At 55.5% G+C, this 27,463-nt stretch overlaps 2 protein-coding genes across 2 annotated transcripts; both read left to right on the top strand.

Annotated features, from left to right (window-relative positions):
- Positions 1 to 3,332: 3,332 nt before the first annotated feature.
- Positions 3,333 to 14,526, top strand: LOC104374306 (uncharacterized). Its single transcript, XM_086629233.1, has 9 exons — positions 3,333 to 3,444; positions 9,424 to 9,666; positions 11,832 to 12,122; positions 12,341 to 12,438; positions 12,657 to 12,849; positions 13,272 to 13,380; positions 13,780 to 13,826; positions 14,237 to 14,308; positions 14,447 to 14,526. The coding sequence occupies exons 1-9, from the start codon at positions 3,333 to 3,335 to the stop codon at positions 14,524 to 14,526; spliced, it is 1,245 nt and encodes a 414-aa protein (XP_086485359.1).
- Positions 14,527 to 18,035: 3,509 nt separating this feature from the next.
- Positions 18,036 to 25,559, top strand: LOC104384739 (uncharacterized). The gene is made up of 11 exons (XM_086629502.1): positions 18,036 to 18,182; positions 19,621 to 19,863; positions 21,217 to 21,507; positions 21,767 to 21,864; positions 23,235 to 23,427; positions 23,615 to 23,726; positions 23,849 to 24,095; positions 24,373 to 24,412; positions 24,692 to 24,791; positions 24,871 to 24,917; positions 25,460 to 25,559. Exons 1-10 carry the CDS (start codon positions 18,071 to 18,073, stop codon positions 24,911 to 24,913), a joined length of 1,479 nt encoding a protein of 492 aa, XP_086485628.1. The 5' UTR covers positions 18,036 to 18,070; the 3' UTR covers positions 24,914 to 24,917; positions 25,460 to 25,559.
- The last annotated feature ends 1,904 nt before the right edge of the window (positions 25,560 to 27,463 follow it).

The raw sequence follows: 27,463 nt of genomic DNA, 5'->3' as shown, positions 1-27,463 counted from the left end.
TGGGCCTGATCCTGACCCACCACCCGTGTGATGGCATCCCAGCCTGGCCTCAGCCCACCTCCATCACCATGGCCATGTCTGATGATCTGTTACACAACACACCAGGTTTCCTCAAGAGGAGGCGTGGGTTAGGGGTGGCGATAAGCCTCAGATATGTTTCTGTTATTTGTGATGTCTGACACAGTGTCCTGGTTTTGGCTGGGATGGAGTAGCTAGAATAGTGCTGTGCTTTGGATTTAGTATGGGATTTGGTATGAGAAGAATGTTGCTAATATACTGATGTTTGTAGTTGGTGCTAAGACATCAAGCACTTTTCAGCTTCCCATGTTTTACCAACGTGCAGGTGCATAACAAGCTGGGAAGGAGCAGAGCTGGGACAAAGGACCCACAACTCCTAGCTTAGGATTTGAGCTTAGGTTTAGGTTTGAGTCCCAAATTGGATGATGGACTATGTCATATCACGCAACATCATGCTCCATATATAGATGAGGGTTGGCCAGGAAATTTACTTTCTTCGGGTAGGTCTCTCTTCAGATCTCGCTCTCTTCAAATGTCTCTTCAGGGCTCTTGCTCTTCTGGGATTGCAGTATTGGAACTTCTCTGTTTCGAAATCACTAGCCAGGATGAGTTGGGCATTGGTCAGCAGGAGCAATTACACTGTGCATCACTTGTTTGTATATGTTATTATGATTTTAATGTATTATCATACATTCTCAACGTTTTTATTATCTTATTATTTTTTAATCATTATTATTTTAATGTAATTTTACTTCAATTATTAAATTGTTCTTATCTCAACCCACAAGTCTCCATCTCTTTTCCCCTTTAATTCTTTTTCCTTTTCCACAGGAGTGGGGGTGGGTGAGCGAGCGGCTCCATGGTGTTTAGTGTCCAGCCGGGTTAAACCACAACATACAGGAATAGACTTTACTGTAGGGGATCATAGTGGATATGTTAGCAGTGCTTTCCACAAAGTCGGATTCTCAAAAGCCACAGTTACTTCTCCTTTCCTTGTTGTTTTGTGGATGGTTTTGAGCCCTCAGTGTTCTTCCCTATCAGAAGTAAAACTGGTTATAAATTGCAGGTGGCTTGGCTTTTTCTCTCATCATTCCAAAGGTCTGAGTCCTGTTGGTTCATTAACAATTGAACCAGACCTTCAGGAAACAGCCCATCAATCATGTTTGCAATGATCAAATCAACCATCTTGGGGGCTCAGTCCCATTGAGACGAATGTATGTGGCTGACTGGCTTTATTATGTGCAAAAATGTACATATCAGCTCTGTGCTACAGCAGGAAATCTGTATTAGAAAGCACCTAAGATGTGTTGAGATGGCTCTATGAGACAGTCCTGCTGCAAGGGCTCGGGTGGTGTACACAGAGTATGTGCAGCCCACACGTGATGTGTTCTTGGAAGTGCAGCGAGTAGTCTTATGGAGCTGGAGCTCATCATCTCCTCTTAACCATGCCATGCCAAGTTCACATTCATGAGTTGCTGTGTGACTTGACCGTCCCTTGGAAACCTGCCCTCATTTGAACTCTGCTATGTGGTTCTCAGAGAAGCAAGGCATCCTCCATTGAACTAGCAGCTCTGACGTTAGACTGTGTAAGAGCTAGGCATATGACCAAGTGCACTGGCGTTCAATATCTCTCCAGCATTTTTCTAGTGCATGCTATACAGCAAGACAACAAATCTCAAAAATGATAAATTTCTAAGAAGGAGGAGGCCTAATACAGATTGCTTGGCGCCGATGCATTTCAGGATTGGGGAAAAGAAATACATCAACTGCAGTAGGAAGTCTCTTGCACCACATGTGCATTTTTGAAGCTTGGCTCTTTCACTGTTTTTGCTTTTTTCGTATGGTAAAGAGAGACAGCGAGGCTGTCTACATCTAAGACTGGCATTTTATGAGGATATTACCCAGTGAGTGCTGGCTGTGGCCATTCTCCTGGGTGCTTGCACCTTTGCTGACTGCACAGGGACAAAAAAAGCCTGATTCCCAAAGTCTAGGGAACTGCCAAGGAATCAGGAGGACATGACTTAATGCTGCTGCTCCTCTTACTGCAAGCTTGCTCGAAGACTTTACCCCATTAATCTCACAACAGCTGTATGGAAGACTGTTGTTCCTGAATGGATCTTAGGACAGATCTAGCTTCCAGAAACCCCTCAGTGTTGCTGCTCTGGAGTGATGCAGATAGATACACCAAGCACTGTCCTGCGGTGCTGAGGCTGGAGTTCCTTGGGAAGGATCTGCCATGGAGCTCTAGGCCAACTGGTCCCAGCTGGATGGTGAAGAGCACTCTGGGTGACAGCACCCATTGCCAGAACACTGATTGTGTTGGACCATAGAGCAAACACGCTCCTCTGTCCAGGGCAACAGAGAGAGAGAGGCTGTGTAAACCACAGAATTGAAAAAGGAGCTGCCCAGGAGAGCTGAAACAGCACAGGGAGCCAGGACTGATGGAAGGTTGCAGATGTGCAACAATGTGTGAGCTGGAAAGCAGTTCAGAGAAGAGCTTGGTGGTAGCGTCTTCAGGGACAGGAGACTGGGAGAGTGTGAGCAAGTCAGCCTTGAGGTTATGGCCCAAACCGAGGACTGTCCAGGGAATTCCCTCCCATACCCAAAGACACTGCGTGATCTAGCCAGGGACAGGAATATGTCTTCTCCATCCAGCTCCAGGAAAACCTTCTTACCCCTAGTACTGTGTGCACTGTCCATGTCGAGGAGCTTCACATCCTAGAAGGCACTGAGAAAGTGGAGCTCAGAGTAGGGTGGCAGGAAAGGTTTGAAGGAGAAGAGAAACGAGCCACGTCAGGCTAGTTCGGGAGCTTCTCAGATCTGGATGATCAGTTCATGGGGCTGGACAGCAATGTGAGTCAGTTCAAGGTAATAAGTAGAGAGATTTCAAGGTAAAAGTGATGCATGATGGCAACACCCTGGGGTGGGCTTGGGCACGTGACCCAGGCGTATTTTCCTCAAAACTGGAAAAAACACTGGATCTGAAGGGAGAGAGGAGTGAGGCAGACCTGAGAAGGTTTTGGAGGTGTTTGTGGGAGCGGGGCTATGGGGGCCTGAGGTAGCCAGCAAAAAGACTGGACCGAGGCACCCAGGAGACCCATTGAACCTGGACCGACTGCCTGCGGGCAGGTGGGCGAGGAGCAGCCCTGCGGCCGGTGGGACGCTCTCTTTCCAAAGAGGAAGCTTCTTGCATCACATGTGATTTCCCTACGTGGCTGTTTCATTTCTGTGTCTACACCTCTCCTGTGCTGGGTTCCACAGATACCTTTCCCGAGCGGCTCAGCCTGAGCCCTGCCCGGGGACTTGGTGCCATCATGGCCCTGCGAGGGCTGGCTATGGCCTTTCTCCTAGTCTTTGCCCCTGTGCTGCTTGCTCGGGGACCAAAGGACTCTGGTCCCAAGAACCAGGGGGGAGCCATGGAAGCAGGTAAGAGCGGGTTTTGCGTCTCTCCTACAGCAAAGGCTTTACTGTTCTTCTCCCTGCATGTTTGCTATGCGACTTTAACCCGTTCAGCACACAGCGGCTGTGTTGGGGAGGGCTGAAGCTGGCGTCTGCATCAGTCCTGAGACACTCAGGCATCTGTTGGGTTGTGGTGGGGTGAAGTTCTGTTTGAGGATGGAGGGCAGCAAGCCTCAGTGTGCTGGGAAGGCCTCCACGGGCATGGGAGCTGCAGTGTCACTCCAGGGAGTGGGTAGTGTCCCTGGGAGCAGGAGGTGGCTGATTCTTTTTGCATGGTGGACAGACAAAGCTGAGGCGATCAAAGCAGTGGTGGGCTTCCTGGGGCAATCCAGGCAGCATCCCTGTTGCAGGGGGAGGCAGTGGTGGTGTTCAGCAAAGACATGGGGAGCTGTGAGGTGAATCCCTGTGACACCTGCTCTCTCCCATAGTCCCTGGGGTTGAGGGAGTTGTAGTTTGGTGAGACTGTTCTTTAACACTGTTGTTTTGTTCTTTCTCTGTGCCAGGAGGGCTAGGGGCACCTCCTGGGTCTCTGCTGGACTCTTCCTATGGAGACTGTGGGCTTTCCTACAGAGACTGCCAGCTGTGCCCTGGAGTTGCCGGTACCTATTGAGATGCCCATGGGGCACAGCAGGAGCATCTTCTCTTTGCATCAGGGTCTAGGGTGCCTGAGGAGTGAGTCATTCTCCCTTCAGGGAAATGGGAGCAGAAGTGGCTTGCCAAGTCATCGGATGGGCCATGAGTCACGTTACCCATCTCTGGTGGCTGGAGGGATGCTGCCCTTCCAGCAATGGGCAGCCTTCAGCTGTCCAGTGTAGGATGGAGCCTGTTCCCCTAGACCCAGCAGCAGCTCCTGCACCTTTCTTCTGTTCCCCACAGCCCACCCTTGAGAAGCCCTGTCGATAGTCATGGCTTTTCCCTCCTTGGCCTGAGGAGTCCCAGCTGGAGGAGGCTGTGATGGGCTCAGTAGAGGCATTGGCTTTCAGCAGCTTTGGGAGATTTCTTGGATCTGTGTGTGCAGAAGAGGTGTGGGGCACCAAAATGAGGTTTTGGCCATTATCCACAGCTGTGCTGCTGGCATCTGCAGCACTGAAGGAGGCTGTGGGAGCCTGGATCATGGGTAGCCCAGCAGAGCTGCAGGCAGAGGCAGAGCTTGCCTACACCTGCACAGAGAGGAAAGCCCCGCTGCCAAGTCAAGCCAAGCCCTGTCAAGGGCTTTTGCTGCAGTCAGTGCTCTTCAAGTGTCACCAAGGAATCAGGTCTGCCACAGACGTGTGCTTTTTTCTCTGAATGACCCACATTTTCTAAACCAGACCTAGACAACAAAGGCTCACATTTCTTGCTGACAGTGCCTATGGCCCAGTTTTCCTCACCTTCCCCTCCCCACTGAGGTCTGCACGAGACAGCCTCGTGCTCCCATTGCTCTCACTTGCTACGTCCCCTCTTGAGCCTTGGCCTTGCCAGCTGTTTCCTCACTGCCTTTTGATTTCTGCTCCCTTAGGAGTGCAACCTGCTTGCCACTGTGTCTTCTTGCATTGCAGGTTATCCTCAGCTTCCTGACTGAGCCAGGCTGGGCTCTTACTGCATCCCCTGTCCTCCTTCTGTGTAAGGTTGTTACTGCCTAGCCTTTCAGATTGTAGAGCATCTCAGGGACAGCCAGCCTTTGGGATCTGTTTCCTGGCAAGTGCCAATAGGAAAAAAACGTTCCTCCCCACAAGTGGAAATCTTCTCTTTGAAGCATGGTTCATTTTCCTGCAGCAGAGGAAATGAACTGGACGCAGACTGCTGGCTGGCGTCCCTGGCCAAATGCTTGGTGATGGACAGGCAGCCCAAGGCATCCCTTCTCCTGGGGTGAGAAGGGTCCTGGATGTCGCTCTGGAGCAGGAGTGTGAGGACCTGTGTGGTGCTTCAGGGGGGTTTAATGACAGAAGTGGAGAAGGTGCGTGCTGGGGATGCACTAGTATTGGATTGTGTCAAGGGTTTCAGGTCTGTCAAGGCTTTTGGCTGTCACAGCGAAGTGTGTGATCTGAGGGTGCTGGGAGGGATCCAGCTGTGGGAGAAGAAGTTTCTGATCTAGATAACAGAGGTGATCTCAAAGGATGGGGGTGTCTGTCTTTTGTGGTGGAGGCCCAGGGTGCAGGGTTGAGATGATGGTGTGAAAATCTACTACCAGATAAGGGAAGTGTGGTGAATCCTCTTTTCCAGTGTAAGGGACTGCAGCCCCATGAGTGCTGGCTGGCAGGAAGCAGGCGGTTGTAGGAATGCACGTAGCTGAAAAAAGATGCTTCATCCTATTTTATGGGAGGCTACCTCCTACCCGAATGATTCCCACAGACTTGGTTTGCACTGGGTGATCAAGTCTGGGTGACATCTACTAGAGCAGAGCAAGGCAGGCTCATTTTGGGTGAAGGGCACAGAAAAGGCTGGGTGCACGGAGTGAGGTGTGGGCTTTATGGCTAGTGCTGTGAATGTAGAAGTGGAGGTCTGAGAGCAGACTGTTGATGCTGGCAGCTGCCTCCTGGGGCCAAGTTGGGAGGATATGCAATGGTAGCAGAGGCTCAGTGGGGCTGGTGCACTCCCACAGCCCCTGCCTTTTGGGGAGAGAGCTCAGGAGAGAGCAGCATCCACTGGGCTGCTGATCCCTCTGGCTGGGGAAAGAGATTGCCCAGAGATTGTGGAGTCTCCTTCTCTGGAGATGTTCAAAACCCGCCTGGACGCATTCTTGTGTGATCTGATCTAGGTGGTCCTGCTCAGGCAGGGGAATTGGACTAGATGATCCTTTGAGGTCCCTTCCAATCCCTGAAATTCTGTGATTCTGTGGTTCTGTGGGATCCCTCTGGCTGAGATCCCTCCGCGGCAGGCGGGTGGGCAGGCGGGCCCGTGGGTAACCCCCTGCCCTGCACCTGGGGGTGCAAGGAGGCTTAATGCACTGGGGGTCTGGGGCCTCCTCCTGGGAGATGCTCATCTCTGCCACCCCTCTGAAGTGAGGGGGACCAGCACCCCTCTGGATGGGGACCCCGAGGACGCTGCTGGAGCCTCGTGATCCTCAGCGCTCTCCCTCATCTCCTTTGCACACAGGAAGCTGTAAAGCTCCCTCCGACTGGCACCCCAATCTGCGGTTTACCCCGAACAAGAGCAGCTATGCCTTGAACGATTCGGTGCAGCTGAGCTGTGCTGGGGGGTATGTGCCATCAGTCCCCTGGATCAGATGCATTTCCAGCGGGACCCACACCTTGTGGAACAGGACTGCCACCTGCGAGGGTAAGCACAGCCCCGCATCACCCCGACCATGGTGGCAGACCCTCCATGATATGGTTGTGCTTCAGCCCCTCCCAAACCTGGATGCCTCGGATTTCTCCCCTGTCCTGGCAGTGCCTGCGCACCTTTTGTCTCAGCACCTTGCCGTGCGCAGCTGCCAGGGTCTGTGCTCCTGGGGCGGGGTTCAAAGGCAGGAGCCCTTCCTGGCCCATGTCTTCTGCCTCTGCATGGAGAGCTGCAGTTGTGAGGCTGGGGGGAGGAGGAATAACTGGTGGGGTTCAACTTGAGGCTTTGGCACTTTGCACTTTTTTCACTTCTTCTCAGTGTTACCCTGCGAAACTTCTCTGGGGTTTGAGTGAGCTGTGGTGAGGGAGGCTGTCACTGCTGCATTGCTCACCTGGGCATGAGGAGTCCGAGAGAATGGGGTCTCAAGCACTCCATGGGTGACTGGAACCCAGGAGAGGCTTGAGAATCCTGGAGATAGTGGTGATGCTAAGCCTTGTGCCCCTGAACAGTGCCTAGGTACACAGTGGGAGTGGAGGGACTCTTGTGTGTGTCAGCATGAGTGGTCAGAGTCATAAGAAGGAGAGAGCTGTCCCAAGCCTCCTCTTCAACGAGATAAATAAGCCACATTCCTTCAGCCTCTCCTTTTATCCCTATCCTGTTAGGACAGAAAACCTCATCTTTTCAGCAGTGTTGTGACTCAGAGATACCCTGGCAAAGTCTGGGATGGGAAAGTGCTCCCCTTCTATGAGCCATCAGCGCTGCCTGGTGACTGCAGGGTTCCCTGACATCCCTTAGAAGGGTCAGCTCTAGCTGAGCTTGGGCTTTCCTAGCACCATCTCTGCATGCATAGGAAGTGCTTCTCTTGCTCCTTTGCAGCCCCTCCTTCCATCTCATATATGCTGCCTGTTGTGCTGCAGCTCAGTTCCCTGTTTAGCCAAGCTGGTCTGTGAGTAGTTTAAAAAAAGTCTTTGTCTGTTTTCTCACCTGGAGAGGTGGGCAGACTTGAACCATGTTATCACACTTACTTGGTCTGTCTCCTGGTCCTGGCTCAGAAGCTCCATACAGGCTCCTTGCCTGTTGCCTGTTCCTAGGAAAGCTCAAAACATCAAGCCAGCTCAAACCACCAGCAGGCCATTGCCTTACTGGGGTGATGTCCTTGGAGCTGCAGATCCACAGTAGACCCCTTCCCAGCGTGCTGATGTCTGCCTCCCCTCTGCCAGCACCTCAATGGGACACAGGCTCCACTTTGCCACAGAGCAGAGAATTTATGGGTACAATGAAAAGCCATGGCAAAGAGCTCTTTCACCCGTCCTTCGATGCCTGACCAGTCCCTGTCCCCGAGAAGGATTCACACATTTGACCCAACAAGAAAGTGCCCAAAACCTCAATGGGGTGAAAGACTTCAGTTTGTACCAAGCAAAAAATTTACCAACACAATAAGCAACTGACGCTGACCTGCTCTGGAGATCCCAAGCCATCCTTCCCCAAGGTCAAATGTGCCAGAGAACTTATGCAAGTGGGTTCTGAAAAACTGGTCTATGGACATGCCTGGTGGGACAGGAACAGCACAGGTTCCTGGATGACCATTGAGAGGCCTGTAGAGTGTACTGGTAAGTGAGGCAGCAGCAGCTCTCCCATGTCCCCTCTCCACCTTCACCCTTGATAGCTGGTTGTGAAGTTGCCCAGCTGAGCAGGCATGCCACCACCCCTCCTTGGGCCTGTGTTGCCTGTGCAAACTGTTGAAGAGGACAGCCTGGGCAGGAGATAAGACATGAGGTAGTGCCGGCTGGGCAAGCTGGCAACTCATGCCATGTTCCCCGAGCAGTACAGAAGGAGAGCCCCCTCCCAACAAGTCTGGCTGACACATCATGTCCTGGCAGATGGACCAGTCACCTTCCCTCTCCCTTCAGGGGCTGTAGGGATTGCTGGGCATTGCTGACTCTCCCAACACCTACCCTGGCTGCACCTTCTCAACATCTCCCACCCCAACTAACTCCCACTTTCAGCTCCGCCAGGAATGTGCCAAAGGCCCCTATGGAACCAAAGCCTCTGGCTGTCACCAGACCAGCAGAATTACAATTACAATGAAGAAGTGCTGCTGAGCTGCCCTGAGGGTTTCCAGCCATCCTTCACCAAAATCAAATGTTTGAGCGAAGTGCAGCCCATCAGCAACTGGAATCGCGTTTATGGAATAGTTTGGCACGGAAGGGACAGCAGAGGTGACTGGATCCCCATTCAGAATGTGGAGTGCATCGGTAAGGGATGCATCAGGAGCTCTCCTGGCTGTCCCACTCTGCTCTTCCTGAGCAGGGGAAGGCAGGCTGGGGAGGTGGCGGTGGCCATGCGTGGTGAGCCCAGTGCTCAGGGGAGGTGGGCACAGAGAGGCAACGAGTGAAATTCCCTGCTTGAGGCTGTGTGGCATGGCTAAGGGTGTCCAAGGACAGAAATTGGTGGGTGGATGGAGGAGGATCATGGGTAAATGATCCCTCATGCATCAGGGGATGAGGGAGAGCCCCCTCCCAACAAGCCTTGCCTACAGGTCATACCCTGGCAGATGGATGAGTCACCTTCCCTCTCCCTTCAGAGGCTGGATGGGTTGCTGGGGATTGCTGACACCCCAGCATCTATCCATGCCCAAACTCATCCCCTCCCACCTCAACTAACACCCACTGTCACCTCTGCCAGAAACGTGCCAAAGGCCACAGCGGGACTCAAGACTCTGGCTGACACCAGACCAGGAGAATTACAAGAAGAATGAAGAAGTGCTGCTGAGCTGCCCTGAGGGCTTCCAGCCATCCTTCACTGAAATCAAATGTTCAAGTGAAGTCCAGTCCATCAGTCAAGGGAAACCTGTACACAGAGAAGTTTGGCGTGGGAGGGACAGCAGAGGTGGCTGGGTCCCCATTCGGTCCAAGGTGGAATGCATGGGTAAGGGAGGCATCAGGAGCTCTCCTGGCTGCCCCACTCTGCCCTTCCTGAGCAGGGGAAGGTGGGATGTGTGTGCATGGGAGGTTCCAGGCTCTCTGCCTGCCTAGGGAAATGGTGGGTGTTGCTGAAGGCAGAGCCAAGGCAGCCCCTAAGCCTTCCCTGTGCTTGCTGCAGGGCTCTAGGGGACCCTCAGTGGGGAAGGGACTGGTGCCAGCCTCAGCCCCTGAGGGTCTCAACAAGAAGGGGCTCTAGGATCAGGGTTGGGGGCAATGGCCAGAGCTGCCCGTGCCAGGCCAGGGCAGAGCTCTGGGCATGCAGGGTTCCAGCCTGTGATTCATAGGTGGGTGGGAGGTTCCTGGTGGAGGTGTGTGGGTTACATGAGGCTCCCTGAGGACCCCTGGCAACATCATGTGCAAGAGGGAGAGAAGCTGAAGCGCTGTGCATTGCACAGCTATGTGTAGTGGAGCTTGTGGTCTGCATGGCATCATGGTTTTGACTGGAGGATTGCAGGGCTCTGACTTCCAGCCCGTGCAGCCAGGCCAAAGGCCTGGCCTCCTCCCCACGTGCTGGGCTCCCCTGCTGCTCTCTGCTGGATACCCATCACTGGAGCAGCTGGCTTTGGCTTATGGCTCAGCTGCTGTTGTCTTCTCAGGAGGCCTCAGGGTGTTGTGGTCCTCTGCGAGGGAGGCCATGGCCAGTGTGTGTTGGTGTGGGAAGCCCCACACAATCTGCTGAAAGTCAGGAAAGAGCTGTGGTCCAGTGCTGTCTGGCTTGCCACGTGCCCTGTGACCCCTCAGCTGTGCCGCAGTGACAGGGCTCGGGGCTGACTCCCTGCAGGCAGCTGTGAGCACGGGGAGCACGAGGACGCGGGTGGTAGGGGAAAGGGATGCTCCTGCTCTGGATGCTTAAGCAGGGCCTCAGGGGCAGCTCCATGGGCGGCTCCAGCTTTCAGGGTGTTCCCTTGCAGCCTGGTGCCAGCCCTGGATGTTGCAGGTTGCCAGGCTCAACTCAGGGGGCTGTGATGCCCCGGCGCCAAATGCTGAGCTCTCCATCCTTGTGCAGCTTTGAGCATTGCATGATGCCTCTGGTCCCTGGAGCTCCAGCTCCTCCTGGCCTTTCCTGGAGGGCCTGGGGGAAGCAGCACAGGCTCCTTTTTGCCCTCATCCCCTTGCCTGGGACATGGTGTGGGAGGGTTGTGGTTTCCCACAGCTCCATCCCTCGTCCTGCTGTGCCAGGTAAGGGGATTCCCCCACTCCACCCTGCTAACGCCTTCCCATCTTGTTGCTGCAGAGAAATGCCAGAAGCCCCAGTGGGACCCCAGGTTTGTCTTTACCCCAGACCGGTTGTCCTATGGCTTCAATGAGGAGGTGACAATGAAGTGCCCTGAAGGGTACTGGTCTTCTGCTACAGAGATCAAATGCGTGATGCTGAACCTCAGGGAAGGTTCTGTGATTCCTCGCAGTGGCTGGATTGTGAGGAATGGCACTGGCCTCTGGCACCATACGGAGGGGAACATGACCTGTGCAGGTCAGTGAGTGAACTGGCCCCTCTCCCAATGCTTCCAGTCTTCTCTCCCCAGGCAGGGAGAGTGGTGATGTATGTGTCCCACAGTGTCAGTGCTCTGTGCTCGCAGGGGTCAGGGCACGGTGCGGGTGTTCACTCCAGAGAAAGTTACTGCTGATGCATCCCAGATTTGTGCTGTTGGCAGCTGGGGAACCCTGCACAGTGTCAAGGAGGACAAGTCCTTGCCACTGTCCACAGGGCCCCATGCAGCGCAGCGTGCCAAGGCCAGTCAAATGGATCTGCCTGGAGGGGAACACGATAGCCCCGGAGCAGGAGGGCAGGGCCTTGCTCTGGCTGAAGGGTTTGTTGGATAAGTCATTGTTGGTATGAAAGGGACCAGTCACTGGATCAGTTGCTAGCCCCAGGGTTGGCAGCTGCAGAGAGGCCACAAGTGCTTGGTGTTACTGCCACACAGATGCTGCAGCACCCAGAGTCCCCCTGGGAATGGTCCAGGGCCAGAGGAAGATGCAGGCAGTGCCTGAGTGTAGCCTGGGAGAAGGCAGTACGGCCTCATCTGCATAGGCTAGAGAAGGAATGGTGGGGGTGGCAGAGGTTGGCTGGGGAAGGGGAGGAGTGACCCTCATGCAATGTTTCCTTCACAGAGGTCCTCCAGGTTGTCCCTGGGACCTTGAAGATCTCCAGCACCAGCATAAAACTGAAATGGACCTGCAGGCTCCCTGATGTCTGCCAGCACATGCGGGCCATGTGCCGTCTGGCAGTGCCTTCCTCCCCTCCCTGTGAGGCTGAGGAGGTGAAGGGAGAGGAGATGCTACGTGGCCAGGAGGGAACATTTACCTGCCCACCTCTGCAGCCCTTCACTGTCTACAGTGTTGTCATCTCCCTACCCCCCCACACGATCCTGTACACAGAACATCTCATGACAAAGGAAACAGGTATGCGTCCACCCACGTGAAATGTAAAGATGCCCTTTGCTTAGCAGCTCATCCTGGTCATCCACTCCCTGCGGTGGTGGTCCCAGGTTTGGGGCTGCTCAGAGCCTGTGGGGCTCAGAGGAAGGGACTGCACAGGGCCCTGGAGCACAGTACATCCCCACCTCACTCTCCCTGTTCTTGCTGGCCCTGAGCGTGACCCCGTCCTCTTGTGCTTCCAGTGCCGGACAAACCGGAGAGGCTGTGGCTGGATCCCAGCACAGGGTACCTCATGTGGAAGGCGCTGCCCTCCTGCAAAGGGAAGATCATTGGATACCAGGTACCAGGGCCACGGACTCCCCGTGGTCCCCCTCACCTTGCCAGGCACTGCCCTGCCTGGAGAGAGATGTGAGCCCTCCTCGACCAGAGCCCACCAGCTCTGCACCACTGGTCTTTCTGGTGGGGTCAGGTCCCCTCCTGACCACAGTCAGCAGTAGCAGCCCCTCTCCACAGAGCTGCCCTGAGCTGCTCCCCAGCAGCTCCCTGTCTTTCCTCTAGCTGAACATCACGGCCAGGAGAGCGCACAATGGCAGCTTCCTCGAATTCAAGCAGGTGATGGTGAATGAGTCTGTCACTCAGTACATACCAGCTCCTCAGGCACCTGGAAGCAAATATACGGTGACAGTGCAGGGCCTCACGGCAGCTGGTGCTGGGGCAGCATCACTGCTGGAATTTCAAAGCTACGTCTCAGGTAATGGTTGTTCTACCCTAGGTCTGGCTGAGGTGGCCTCCCTGTGAGCGAGCACTGAGCCTGGAGCAGCTTCCAGAGCTATATGTGCACCCATCCCGTTCCCACCAAGAGAGAGCCACCAGGGCTTCTGAGCTGGGTCGTTGTCCTCTTGCTGTGGACAGGCTGGTTGGGTGGGTTTCCAGACTCTCTAGTTGTGTATGGGATACAGGACAAGTCCTTGTGCTCCGGAGTCTCCTGCTTCTGCCCTGCCTAGCAGACGTGATGGCAAGGGAGGGCTGTGCCTCGTTGCCTGTCCCTGCAGCAGCCAGGGCAGCAGAGCATGGACACGTGCATCTACCTACACACATGCACACCACATCAAGGTCAGGGCCACTGCTGGTGTATGGTTCAGGCTGTGGAACCCACTCCTGGCTGTGTATTAGTGGCAGGGCAGCTTCTGGGCTCGTGGCCAGGGACGGCGGTCACGGTGGTGGCGGTGCTGTCGGCGCTGGTCCTCCTGTCTGCAGGGATCCTGTGGTTTGTGCTGTCCAGGTGAGTTGACAGGAGGCTTGGAGTAGCTGCTCTGCCTCAGGCCATGCTGTGCTGTGGGGTGGCTGGGGATGGAGATGGGGTTCCCATAGCTACTCCCACCCTTCTCTGGGCATGGAGGATGCAGCTGGCTGGTCCTACTGTAGCTCAGCTGTAGGTCTCCTGGATGGGGCTCATAAGCATCTTCCTCAGGGCTGGGGCAGGGACTGTGTGTGCTGAGACCCTGTCCTTTGTTGCTGTTGCTGCCACTGCTGTCCCCTGGGGTGTTGATGGGCAATGCCTGCCAGCTCATGAGAGGTCTAGAGGTGTGCAGAGCCCTCCATGCCTCTGCTGCTGGACTCAGGAGGACCCTCGGCCACCTCGGACTCTCCTCCGACTCAGGACTGTCCTTTGCCTTTCCAGGAAAAGGAAGCCCTCTCCCAGCAAGGCGGAGGAGGATCATTACACAGGTAGGGTGCCCATCACAGAGACAGCTGTAGGGCTGGGGCTGGAGCTGGGAGGGGAGCATGTCTACTGCAGGAGAGCCTGTTGCCATCCCATGGTTCCTGCAGGCAGCCCAGCTGGCTCTGGATATCCTGCCAGAGCAGTATATCCCACTCGTGCTGTTCCCAGCCAAGACCTTCCTCCTGCTGCCTCTTCCAGCAGCTCTTGGCTGGGATCTCCCTATGGTGCCAGTGAGGGCTGGGAGCTGCCTCTCCCGCTTTCACACCTGAGGGAAGCATGGTCTCTGCCCAGCCCTGCTGGGGTGTGTCCCAGGGTCCCCTCCAGTCCCAGTGCTCCTGCCTACCTGAGTCTGCCCCGCTCCTTCTCCCGTGGCCCCTGAGTCCCTCAGGCTGTTTCTGTCATCTTGTTGCTGCAGAGCTCCAGCCCTATGAGAACTTGGATAATTACTGTGTGATCAAGCAGACTCTTCTGGCAGAGGAAGATGCAGGTAGGAGAGGGAATGCCTTGCCTGTGTTCCCACACATGGCAGGGAGAGGGTGGAGAGTGGCAGCTGTGGTGGCATGAGCTCCCCACACTGCTGAGGGCATGCGGCAGCCTCTGCCCTGGGTGCTGTTGATCTCCACAGGTAAAGGTGGCCAGGCTGGAGAGCCTTTGCCCAAGCCCCTACCTTGTCCTCGGGTCCTCAGGAGACAGTCAGAGCAGTGAGGGAGAGGAGAAGATGGGGTGGACATCTGAGGCTCCGTGCTGATGGCACTTCCCATAGCCCCTTCTCAAGGTTTGATCCTCCACCACTGGAAGCAGGACCTCATATAGCTTGTGCTGAGTTATTGCTTGCCCTCAGATTTCCTTCCTCAACAAGCTCCACCATCCTCTGCCACAGAGCAAGAGTAGCCCAAGGCCTGGGATGACCTACTTGTGCCAGCAAGGATGTGTTCTGGTAGTCCTCCAGCACTTTGGCAAAGCTGCCTCACCCACATCCTGGTGCCTGCAACTGTCCTCTGAGATCGAAGCATCTCACTGGGTCCCAACCCCTCTTTCCCCATGTCCATCTAGACGCCAGCCTCTGCTTGTGTTGACCCAACCACATTGCCCTTGCAGCTGTGCTGCTGTGTCCAAACAACCAATAAATTGTTCTGGTTTGCAGGGGCTGCCTGCCCTGTGGCAGCTCCCACCTTGTTGTGGTTCTTCCTTGTTTTGTGTGAAAGCCCTGTCCCTATGAATCTTTATGGAGGAGCTCTGACTAGGCTTTTCCAGCACCCAGCAGCCCTGAGGAACCATATCTGAGAAGCTGCGCAATGCTTCGGGTTGACACTTTCCCTCCTCCCCATCCTACCAGTAGCACGGTCTCGACTAGACCTAGCTGGAACTCTGTGTTGGTCTGTGAGCTGCTTTTTGAGTGTTGGTGCCTGTCTCCCATTTTGTGAGCTACAGTTGACCCTGGCCCTCTTGAAATCCTCATCCTTTGGGACCTACTCCCTCTTGGCTGCTGCTGCCACCCCTGCACAGCCTCCAGCAGCTGCTGCCTCTCCTGCACTGCAGGATGCCAATGCCTGGTGCAGCCTGGATGCTGAGGGACAGCCCAAAGGCTCTCCTTGGTGAGGAGCACACTGCTGGGAGATAGGGCAATCAATCACTGTCTTCTCCAGCCTTTTGTTTGGCCTGGCATGACCTGCATGTGCCAGTAAAGACATGTTTTGACAGTCCTTCACATGAGCTGTCTGACCATCATTGTGGTACCTGCAGCTGGCCCCTGAATCTGGTGAAAGAATCAGAATGCCTGATGGAGCTGCTCTCCGTGGGTGTCAGGCAGCAAGGGGAAGACGGAGCTTAACCCCATGTGGCTGCGGCTGGTTGAGGAAGGGGAATATGCAGGGTTGGGACATGGAAAACAGAGGGTTGGTTTGTGCTCCTGCCATCTCCTGGATTTCTCCAGTCCCCGCTCCATATTCCCTGGGCTCTCGGCCTTATGACAGACCACCAGTAAAGGCTCGTGGTTTGGAAAGAGGGCTGTGCACCCCCCAACAGCTCCTACCTAGTCCCTCCATTGCCCTTGTGGGATCATGCTCCCTGTGGGATGCTGCAGGGAGGCCACAAGCAGGGCTGCCATGCCCTGGAGCTGTGGCTGACAGGATCCCCAGCCCTTCAGGGCTGCGGTGGGCAGCTCTGACACTTGTTTGGATCGGGTGTGTGTTGGGAAACAGTGAGTGGTGGTGCTCCCCGCGGTACATCCCGGGCAGGAGTGTGTCCTGTGCATGTGCCACGGGCAAAGCTGAGGGACAAGCATGGTCCTTGCTCCTCTACAATCCCTGTGTCTGAACATCCGGGCCTCACGGGATCTCAGATGGCACAGGTGGGCACATGGGAGGTTCTGGAGGAAGACAAAAACAGGAGGTGCTGAGGGGCAATAAGGGTGATTTAAGTAGCTCTGAGGGTTTCCTCAGGCACTCAGATGGCATGAGAGGGCAGGGCGTTCTACACCCTTGGGGACAGAGGAGTGTTGCCAGACTGAGGAGGAAGAGGAGGAAGCAGCTGGGGAGGGAGGAGCAAGGGAGGACGCGAGAGGGTGTGGACTGTCCCACACGACATCCTTGTCTCTAAACTGGAGAGACATGGATTTGACGGATGGACCACTCGGTGGATAAGGAATTGGCTGGATGGTTGCACTCAAAGAGTTGTGGTCAACGGTTCAATGTCCACGTGGAGGCCTGTGACGAGTGGTGTTCCTCAGGGGTCAGTAATGGGGCCAGTGCTGTTTAACATCTTCATTGGCGACATGGACAGTGGGATCAAGTGCACCCTCAGCAAGTGTGCAGATGACACCAAGCTCTGTGGTGTGGTGAACACGCTGGAGGGAAGGGATGCCATCCAAAGGACCTTGACAGGCTGGAGAGGTGGACCTGTGAGAACCTCATGAAGTTCAACAAGGCCAAGTGCAAGGTCCTGCACGTGGGTCGGGGCAATCCCAAGCACAAGTACAGGCTGGGCGGAGAATGGATTGAGAGCAGCCCTGAGGAAAAGGACTTGGGAGTGCTGGTGGATGAGAAGCTCAACATGAGTCAGCAATGTGCGCTGGCAGCCCAGAAAGCAAATCGTATCCTGGGCTGTATCAAAAGAAGTGTGGCCAGCAGGTCGAGGGAAGTGATTCTGCGCCTCTACTCAGCTGTTGTGAGACCCCACCTAGAATACTGTGTTCAGCTCTGGAGTCCCCAACATAAGAAGGGCATGGAGCTACTGGAGCGAGTCCAGAGGAGGGCCACGAAGATGATTCGAGGGCTGGCGCACCTCTGCTATGAAGACAGGCTGAGAGAGTTGGGGCTGTTCAGCCTGGAGAAGAGAAGGCTCCAGGGTGATCTTATAGCAGCTTTCCAGTACCTAAAGGAGTCCTACAGGAAAGCTGGAGAGGGACTTTTTACAAGGGCGTGTAGTGATAGGACAAGGGGTAATGCATTTAAACCAAAAGAGGGGAGATTTCAATTAGATATAAGGAAGAAATTTTTTACATTGAGGGTGGCGAGGCACTGGAACAGGTTGCCCAGAGAAGTTGTGGAGGCCCCACCCCTGGAAGTGTTCAAGGCCAGGTTAGATGAGGCTTTGGACAACCTGGTGTAGTGGAGGATTTCTCTGCCCATGGCAGGGGGGTTGGAAGTAGATGATCTTTGAGGTCCCTTCCAATCCTAACCATTCTATGATTCTATGATACTATGATTCTATGATTGAGTGTGTCTTTTGGAAAGGCCAAGGACCGTTTCAGGCCTTGAGGTACTCCTTGCAGTTCACGTCTGTGTTCCTATCCCTGCTTCTTGCCAGCTCTTCATGTGCTTTCTCAAAGGTCCTCCATCTCCTGTGATTGTTGAGGGGAAGTACAGTGACTCATCGCAACTCTCAAACCCACACAGTGGCATTGAGAAGTGTATGGATATTGCCTCAGAAACAGGAGCAGTGCTTCTTGAAAGCACGCCAGTAACTAGGAAGGTTTTTTGGGGAAAGTCTGAGATCCTGGTGACAGGGGTTCTTCTGTTGAGTACCAGAGCCTGGATGCCCCTGGGGTAAAAGGTAGTGAAAGGCAGCGGCACTGACAGTGAAGGGAGGTTCCCTCTGCAAAGAGGAAGTCTTCTGTGTCTCAGGAGATTGCCCCATGTGTCTATTTCCTTCCTGTGGTTGCAATTCTTGCAGTGAGTGACAGATGCTTGGTCTCAGAGGCAGCGAGTGGGGCTGAGATTTTGGTCCTGCCTGGGGACTTCAAGCTAGCATGGCTCTGCACTTGCTGGCTCTGAGCTTTCTCCTGGCTCTTGTAACACTGCTGGCAGCGCAGGGCCAGAAAGATCCCGATCCCAAGGACCAAGGATTCCCGTTGGAAACAGGTAAGAAGCAGTTCCTCTTCTTCCCTGGAGACATTTTGCTGGTCCTCCTCCTGCAAGTTTGACGTGCACCTTCACTGCATGGAACCCTGGGCTGGAGCCCAGGCGGATCCCTGAGGGCTGTGTCAATTAGGGTGCCTGCTGCCTCTGGGAGACGGTGTGGGTGCACAGGGTGTGCTGTGGGAAGGACGGGATTGGGCTGGATGGTTGGGGATGGGTCATGCCCTGCACCGAGCCACTTTACCATTCGGTCCCTGAAGGTTGCAGGCATGAATCAGGCATGAATTCACGCATCATGAATTAGGGGAAAGGTTTTCAGGGAGCTGGGCTACCACTTTCTGTGCACATCCTGTCCCCCAGGTGTTCCCGAGGGACACTGTGCCTGCTGAGAGCAGAGCAAAAGGGAACTTTGTGCCGCTTTGACAGCTGGATGGGCTGTGTGTCAGTGGGACACAGCTGCTGGTTGCAGTGCTCAGATGGGCATCTCTTGTCTTCTGCAACCGGGGTTGTTTGAGAGCAAGGGCTGACCGCAAGTGGCTTGTTCACCAGCCTGTCCGTACTTCTTCGTGGCTGTGCAGAAGATGGTCTGAACCTTGTGAGATCCCTTCTCTGCCCCTTTGGGGGAAGAAACTTTGTATTTGAAGCACTTTGTGGCCTCCCAGAGCCCGTTGCTGAGGCTAAAACAGAGAAGTGTTCCTTCCTGGGTGCCAGCATCCCTGCCTGTAGGAATCATTGCCACAAAGCCTTCCCCCGCAGCACTCAGTGAACTGCTGAGACAGGCTGTGCCTGCTCAGCCCAGAGTATGGCGAATATGGTGAGGAGGGAATGAGGAGGAAGGAGCAGGGCTTGCGGCAGGGAAAAGGTGTAGGGGCTGTGGTAAAGCAGGGGATGTGCATGGAGACGCACTGCTCATCTCCATGTCTCACCGCATGGTGGCGTGGGGAAGGAGGAGAGTAGCTGAGGGACTGACTGAGCCAGCACAGGGACCCCAGAAGTGTAAGAGGGACCTTTCTGATCCCTGTAGGAGGGATAAGCCATAGCTGGACAGACATGCACTTCAGCAGGGCTGGTGGACTGTGGCCCATCAAGGGCAGCCTGAGCTGGGGTGGGTGACATGTTGAATGATGGAATCTCCTAGTGTATGAGGGATTGTCCTGAGAAACTCGCTGCTGTGGGCTGTGGAGGAGGGAATATAGCATCCGTGGACACAAGGGTGGATGGAGGAGGTTCTCATAGGTGTGATTGTTCACACTTTGGGTACACAAGCAGAACCCCCTCCCAACAAGCCCTGCCTGCAGGTCACATCCTGGCAGATGAACTTGTCACCTTCCCACTCCCTTAAGGGGCTGGATGGATTGCTGGGGATTTCTCTCCTGCTACTCATCCCTGCTGCACCTCATCACCTCCCACGTCAACTAACACCCACTGTCACCTCTGCCAGAAACGTGCCAAAGGCCACAGTGGGACTCAAGACTCCGGCTGACACCAGACCAGGAGAATTACAAGAAGAATGAAGAAGTGCTGCTGAGCTGCCCTGAGGGCTTCCAGCCGTCCTTCACTGAAATCAAATGTTCAAGCGAAGTCCAGTCCATCAGTCACGGGAAACCTGTACACAGAGAAGTTTGGCGTGGGAGGGACAGCAGAGGTGGCTGGGTCCCCATTCGGTCCAAGGTGGAATGCATGGGTAAGGGAGGCATCAGGAGCTCTCCTGGCTGCCCCACTCTGCCCTTCCTGAGCAGGGTAAGGTGGCATGTGTGTGCATGGGAGGTTCCAGGCTCTCTGCCTGCCTAGGGAAATGGTGGGTTCTGCTGAAGGCAGAGCCAAGGCAGCCCCTGAGCCTGCTCTGGTTCCATCCTGTGGCTGACCAGTGGGTCTTCTGGCAACAGCATGTGCACAAAGGAGAGAAGTATGGGAGAGCTACACGTGGTGGCATTAAAGGTCTGCATGTCATCCCAGTTGGGGCAGAGGGATCAAAAGGATCAGCTGCCTGTGTCCTCTCAGACCGTGCAGCTGTGAGTATCACAGCGTGCTCCCCATAGGCTGGTCCCCTCCAGGCTCTGTGTTATGGCGGGCACAGGCTTGGCACCATCTTCTCACAGCTTGGGGCACTGAGGTTCCCTCCAAGGGAAACAGGGAAATAGTGGGCTGATTTAGGAACCTAGTGAGAGGTCCCTGACATTTTGAAAACAGTAGTCCTCTGCTGCTTCCCATCTCTCTGAGTGCTCTGAGACCTGGGCCACAGCAAGGGCGTTCAGGGCTGGTTTTCTCCAGGCAGCTGTGAGCATGGGTAGTGTGAGGAGGTCTGTGGGAGGGGAAGGGGATGCTTCTCCTGTGACACTGCTCTGCAGACAGTTCCATGCATGGCTCAAGCTTTCAGGGTGTCCCACCTAGTCCCATTGGGTGCTTTGCTGACTTTATGTGGCAGGTTCCTAAGGCATGAAACCTGCTTCTTAGATGATGCCACAAGGCACAAGGGTCAAATGCTGGTCCATCAGTCACTGTGCAAGCTTCGTGCATAGTATGAGACCCTTGTACGTGCCCTGGTTCCTTGAGCTCCTGCTCCTCCTGGCCTTTCCTGGGAGGCCTGAGGGTAGAAGCTTGGGGCCCTTTTCCCCCTTGTCTCCTTCCTGGGGATGTGGTGTAGGAGGGCTACTCCATGTGGTGTCTTAGACCTCCACCTCTCACTATACTGCTGGGGAAAATGAATCTTTCTCCTGGGATCTGCGCAGAGCAGGTGAGGGCTAGGTCTTTCCAAAAGCTGCATCTGTTGGACTGTAGAAATGCTGAGACCCACAGACATGTCAGTTTTGACTTAGAGGGGGAAAATTGCCTTGAGCAGTGTCCACACATTCACTCACATTCATACCTGTCCAGACTCCTTGTGCTCGCCTACCAGATAGCTGGAGTTACCAGTTTCAGCCTCTCGCTTTCCATCCCACTCAGCTGGGTACAGAGCAGGGCTGTCTGACCACATCATCCTTGCAAGGCTGGGAGGCGAAGGGAAGGAAATGATCCTTGTGCAATGTTTCCTTCACAGAGGTTCTCCAGGTTGTCCCTGGGACCTTGAAGATCTCCAGCACCAGCATAAAACAGAACTGGACCTGCAGGTTCCCTGATGCCTGCCAGCACATGCGGGCCATGTGCCGTCTGGCAGTGCCTTCCTCCCCTCCCTGTGAGGCTGAGGAGGTGAAGGGAGAGGAGATGCTACATGGCCAGGAGGGAACATTTACCTGCCGCCATCTGCAGCCCTTCACTGCCTACAGTGTCACCATCTCCCTGCCCCCCAACACAACCCTTTTCACATGGTTTATCAGCACAGATGGAACAGGTATGTGCACACAAGTAGAGGAGAGAAGAGACAGTCCTGGGCTGTGTCACGGTTAAGGGAGGTGGAAAAATATCCCTTTGACAAGCAACTCATCCTGATCATCCACTCGCTGCGGTGGTGGTCTCGGGTTTGGGGCTGCTCAGAGCCTGTGGGGCTCAGGGGAAGGGACTGCACAGGGCCCTGGAGCACAGTACATCCCCACCTCACTCTCCCCATCCTCACTGGCTCCGAGTGTGACGCTGTCCTCCTGTGCTTCCAGTGCCGGACAAACCAGAGGAGCTGTGGCTGGATCCCAGCACGGGGTCCCTCAAGTGGAAGGCGCTGCCCTCCTGCAAAGGAGAGATCACTGGATACCAGGTACCAGGGGCCACGGACTCCCCGTGGTCCCCCTCACCTTGCCAGGCACCACCCTGCCTGGAGCTCTGCCTGGAGCCTCACCTGCTGGCAGGCAGGCAAGGAAAGTGGGGAAGGGAGAGCCATGATGACCCACAGCTCCCAGCCAAGCCAGGTGAACGTCTGGCTGTGATGAGCACGAGCATTTCCTGTCTCACCCTCCACACCCCAGTGCTGTGGAGTTGCCCAGAGAGGTGGTGGGTACTCCCTCCCCTCTGGGCTTCCTCCCTGGCTCCGCTCAGCCTCGATTTTGGCAGGCTTTGCAGCTTGGTGTGTGGCACTTGGTGACGTGTCTGCTGGGGTGGCCTCCCAGGGCTTCCTGTGCCTCTTGCATGCTCATTTCTGGCTCCTGCCGCAGAGGAGCCTGTGGTTGGAGTCGTCCTCTGAAAACCCCTCTTCTTCTGGGATAGCTGCACGGTTCCTTTGAGTTTTCCTCAGCACGTGGCTGGAAAGCACCTCCTCCGCCTGGGGTCTGGGAGTCTGCTCACAGTGCAGCCTTGGTCTCTAGCAGTGAGCTAGACCCTGGCCCTAGTGAGACCCTTACCAGGGTGCCCTGTGCCCTCCCTGAGGACAGACCTCTCCGTGTGGAGACAGGAACCCAGACAAGATGGTTCCTTCTGCCCCTCTTAGCTCTTTCCTGCAGAAATCAACAAATGGGGTCCCTGACGGCATTGCTTGAAGGTCTGTTCCAGCTGGCTGCCTGCTCCCAGACACCTCTGTTTGTTAAAAGAACCCTTTTTTGGCTTTCAGTTAGTTCCTATTTGCATATTCCCAAGATGCCATTTCCATAAAGATCCTGACAGCAGCAAGGATGGCCCGGGGTCTCGGGAGAAGTTCAGATGATGCCCTGGAAAATGGGGAGCCTCCATCTGTCTCCCTGTGGCTACAAAGCCTTCAGAGTCCAACCTTGCACTGGAGGAAAGAGAAGTTCAGGGCTCCTCTTATGGGGGACGTCACCACAGTGCCCACAGGGTTGTAATATCATACCAGGGACCTGGCCTCGGCCTCATCACACGTATATGCACCTCCTCAAAGGAACAGCCTCCCTCTTGCCCTCAGCTCTTCACAGAGGCTTGGTCCTTTGCTCACAGAGGCAGCCGCTCTGACGTCTTGAGCGTTGACTCCAAATTCCTGCTCTCCTCCCCTTGTCTGTCTTGAGGTCCACGCATGGGGCCATGGCTTCTGCTAGTTCCTCTCCGGGAGCTTTCCACAGCTGGGGCAGGCACAGGAAAGGGGAGGTTTTCAGGGGTGCTCTGCTCTGTCTTGTTGTGCTGTGGGCACGTTCCAGAGGCAGGTGGGAGCTGCTGTTGTCCAGCTCTGTCTCCTGCCCGCAGCTGAACATCACGACGAGGAGCGCGCAGGACGGCGGCTTCCTGGAGCTGGAGCGGCTGCGGCTGAGCAGCTCCGTCACTGAGCACCCGCTGCCGGAGCACAGCCCCAGCCGCAGCTACGTGGTGACGATGCGGGGACTCACGGCCGCCGGAGCCGGGGCCGCGTCGCTGTGGGAGTTTCAGGCCAACAGCTCGGGTAACGTTCTCGTCGTCCCGGTCCCTCCAGGGTGGCCACAGCGTGTGCCCGGGCTGAGGCAGCTCCATGTCCCCATCCCTGCGGCCTCCGGGCCGGCGTGGGGGAGCCTGGGCACCGAGGGGCTGAGCTCCGCAGCCTGCACTGCCCCGCGCTGCCGCTCCTGCTCATCCCGGCTCTTCCCCTCCAGACGCCCCGCACCCTCTCGACACCACCTGCCGCAGTGTCCGTGACATCTCCCCATCGCAAGGGACGGCCGTGCTTCCCCTCCGCCCCATCGCCCGTCCCCCCGAGGGGGCGAGGTGAGTGCAGCTCCCCGGCTCTCTGTAGCCCCCAGACAGGTTTCCCGCTTACCCGCTGCCGCCTCTGTCCGCTCCCCCCGTTCCCACTCCCGGCCCTCTCCCTCTCCCCTCCTGTCTCGCAGGGAGCACCAGCTCATCGTGGCCGCGACGCACAACGGCTCGGCGGTGGAAGGTGCCTGCTCGGGGGAGCTGCAGCCCTTCAACGCCAGCCAGCAGCCTGGCACCTACCTGGCCGCCGTGCTCAACCTCACCGCCCCCACGGACTTCGTGCTGGGTGACGGGACCCACGGGCAGCGTTACCACAACCTTGTCCTCCAGCCGGGCTCGGACTACACGGCTCTTCTCCGCCTCGTCCGCCGCTCGCAGCAGGTACCTGTTGTGGGGGGTTCCTGCTCCCTGGGCACGCTGCCAGATGGGCTCAGCCCCCTCAGTGGGCTCTGTGCCCGCCTTGATGGAGAGCGGCAGTGCGACATGGGCTCCGCTCCCAGCCCCTGCACTGAGATCCCAGCCACCTTGGCAGGACAGTGTCCCCAGGGTCCTTGGCCACAGCTGGGGCATTTGGTGGCCGTGGGTGGGAGGCCTTTGCCTCCATGGGGGGCAGTGGGGCAGGACTGGCCTGAACTCTCTCTCCCATCTCCTCCCACAGGCAGAGAAGTTCACCTGCATCTGCTACAGCTTCTCTGTTGGTAAGTGGCTCCTCATTCCCCATGCGTGAGAGTCTCTCCCACATCCTCCCTTTTCCCAGCCTGGCTTCTTCTTGTGGAGAGGAGCTGGTCGAGCACAGGAACTGTAGAGTTTCATGGAGGGCAGAGGAAACTCTATTCATGGGATGAACATCCATCCAAAAAGAAACTAAGACAAGACACGCATCTACATGCTTCCACACAGCCTTTGACATCGCCTGGGCCATTGCCAGCTCATGGCCCAGGCTGTGGCACTGACTCCTGGCTGTGTGTTTGTTGCAGGGCAAACTCTGGGCTCATGGCGTGGGACTGTGATTGGCGTGGTTGTGCTGTTGGTGCTCCTCCTCCTGTTCGCAGGGATCTTGTGGTTCGTGCTTTCCAGGTGAGTAGGAAGGAGACAGGTTCATCAGGGCCATGGGCAATGCTGGTCTCTTACTCAGGACTCCCCTTTGCCTTTCCAGGAGAAGGAATTCTTTGCCCATCAAAGCTAAGGAGAATCATTAAAAAGGTAGGAAAATGCAGTTTTCTGAACCATCATCACAGAAAGGGCTGTAGAGCTGTGTGGCAGCTGGAGGGAAAGCAGAGATCTCCTGGGAGAGCCTCTCAGCAGAAACATCGGCTCATCTGTCTTCACTGATGCGCCTCCCCATTTGCCACAGTCTTGTGGTGTCGGAGACGGTCAGGATGGCTCTGCCCACTAATCCCCATGCGGCAGCAGAGCACGGGTCCAGGCGGCACTCCCAGCCTGGAGTAGGAATGAGCAAAGATGGGCATCCCAAAGGGTGGCTCACGGCTCAGCCCTTTGAGGACCCATGGCCGTGTCACCTCCTACACCTGAGAGGTCTCAGCAGGGTCAGGCTGAGGGACTGCTTCTCTCGCTTCTCTGGGGACCTGTGCTTGGGCACAGCTGAGATGAAGGGGTTGGCCTGTGGCGGGCACTGCCCTGTGCCCTAGCTTGTCTCAGTCACTCACGTGTGTGGGCAGCTGTGGTGGCCTGAGCTCCCCACGCAGCCGAGAACACTCTGCCCTGAGTGTTGTTGGTCTCCACAGGTAAAGGTGGCCAGGCTGGAGATCAGAGTCACTCCAGCCTCTGCCCAGGACCACATGAGACATTCAGAGCTGTGAGGGAGCGGAGAAGATGGGAGGCTGACCCCAGCTCTGTGCTGATGGCTGCCAGGCCCCCTGGCTCTCCTGTGACTGTGGCCAGCACTGGGGTCCCATCCGATTCAGCAGAGCAAGAGGAAAACAGGAGGCCAAGGAGGGTTGTGGGCTTTTTCCTTCCTCATCTCCTTCACCTCCCAGCTTTCGCTTGCTGCTGTTTTAAGGCCTTTGAAAGTGACTTTCTGTAGAACCTTTTTTTAGGCTTTGCTTTCATTTTTGCTTTCCTGGAAAGAGGAACTGTACACGAGATTCCCCAGCCCTGATTCATACAGGCTTGGGCTGAGGGATGGTCCATGCTCCTGCCATCCTGGGCTCTCAGCCCATTTCCCTGCTCTATCTGCTAATATTCAGCCATACCCTCAGCTCTAGGGGAGCTTGGCCTGACTGGATTGCCTTTGTGACTCTGCCTGCTCGCTCTGGACAACCAATAAAGGCTTGTGGTTTGGAGAGGCTGCCTGTCCCACTACAGTTCCTGCCTAGTCCCCTCATTGCCCTTGTAGGGTCACATCCCCTTGCATGGAGCTAACTGCACCTTGTTGAGGGGAGGCCACGAGCTGGGCTGCTGTGAACCTGTGTCCCTGAGAAGTTCCTGACAGCCTTTCCAACCCCCAGGGCTGTGCTTGGCAGCTCTCATGTGGGTTTGGATGGGGTGCATGGTGGGACACAACAATGAAGAATTGGTGTCTAGGTCGTTTTTTATTTATTTGCATCTTCCCGAGTTTAACAGACCAACGTGAGGTGTTAGAGCTATCAAAGCCTTCCTGAGCAGGATTACAACAAGGGCAGAACTAACAGAACTCATCAGTTTTGTGGTATCTGCGATACTGCAGGGCGGAGGGATAGCCTTATTCACAATTCTCCCCACATTGCAGCCCTCTTGGAGGTTTGAGATGATCAAGGTCTGCAAAGGATGGAACAAGGGTCCTGACTTCTAGGTGCTAGTGAGGGCATCTGGTGCAGTTTATCAGATAATCCTTTGCATGAACAGCAAGGCGAGAGTTGAGTCACTGAGAAGTTGAAGTTAGGACCACGAAGATGATCTGAGGGCTGGAGCACCTCTCCTGTGAAGACAGGCTGAGAGAGTTGGGGCTGTTCAGCCTGGAGAAGGGAAGGCTCCGGAGTGATCGTATAGCAGCTTTCCAGTACCTCAAGGGGGCCTACAGGAAAGCTGGAGAGGGACTTTTTACAAGGGCGTGTAGTGATAGGACAAGGGGCAATGGCTTTAAATTGAAAGAGGGGAGATTTCAATTAGATATAAGGAAGAAATTTTTCACTCAGAGGGTGGTGAGGCAGTGGAACAGGTTGCCCAGAGAAGTTGTGGGTGCCCCATCCCTAGAAGTGTTCAAGGCCAGGTTGGATGAGGCTTTGGGCAACCTGATATAGTGAAGGGTGTCCCTGCCCATGGCAGGGGGGTTGGAACTAGATGATCTTTGAGGTCCCTTCCAACCCAAACCATTCTATGATTCTATGAATCAGTGAAGGGTGATTTTCCTCAAAGCACATCTTGGGCAAGAGTGTGTTCTGTGTCCATTCTGTGGCTAGAGCTGAGGGACCTGTGTGCTCTCAGATCCTTTGCAGACCCTGTGCCAGGTCAAACCTGGAAGAAAAGTGATGATCAAAGGTCACCACCACCATGGCCAGCACAAAGTCTTTGTTGGTGAGACACAGAACAGTGCCATGGAATCAGTCCCGGCTCTCAGGCCCCTTGTGCTTGTGCAGCAAAGGCAGAAACAGTCTCCATGGTGCAACAGCCCCTGCTGGAACCACATCCAAGATATCTAAGTTGAGCTGCTACATCCTGGGATTGCCATGATAGAGCCAGACAGGCTGGTGAGGGAGCCTCGCTGGAGCTGGCAGGGCTGTGGCACCTGGATCAGCATCAGGAAAACAGAG

The sequence above is a fragment of the Tauraco erythrolophus genome, chromosome Z, assembly GCF_009769465.1.
Source record: "Tauraco erythrolophus isolate bTauEry1 chromosome Z, bTauEry1.pri, whole genome shotgun sequence".
Taxonomy (NCBI): domain Eukaryota; kingdom Metazoa; phylum Chordata; class Aves; order Musophagiformes; family Musophagidae; genus Tauraco; species Tauraco erythrolophus.
Note: the sequence above shows the minus strand (reverse complement) of the source record. Positions and strands in the feature narration are given on the sequence as shown.

Coding starts and splice junctions, on each gene's coding strand:
- LOC104374306 (XM_086629233.1), top strand. CDS start 3,333: ATGGCCCTGCGAGGGCTGGCTATGGCCTTTCTCCTAGTCTTTGCCCCT. Junction 13,381..13,779: donor CTGTGGTTTGTGCTGTCCAG/GTGAGTTGACAG, acceptor TTGCCTTTCCAG/GAAAAGGAAGCCCTCTCCCA. Junction 13,827..14,236: donor GGAGGAGGATCATTACACAG/GTAGGGTGCCCA, acceptor TTGTTGCTGCAG/AGCTCCAGCCCTATGAGAAC.
- LOC104384739 (XM_086629502.1), top strand. CDS start 18,071: ATGGCTCTGCACTTGCTGGCTCTGAGCTTTCTCCTGGCTCTTGTAACA. Junction 21,865..23,234: donor GAGAGATCACTGGATACCAG/GTACCAGGGGCC, acceptor TCCTGCCCGCAG/CTGAACATCACGACGAGGAG. Junction 23,428..23,614: donor GTTTCAGGCCAACAGCTCGG/GTAACGTTCTCG, acceptor CTTCCCCTCCAG/ACGCCCCGCACCCTCTCGAC.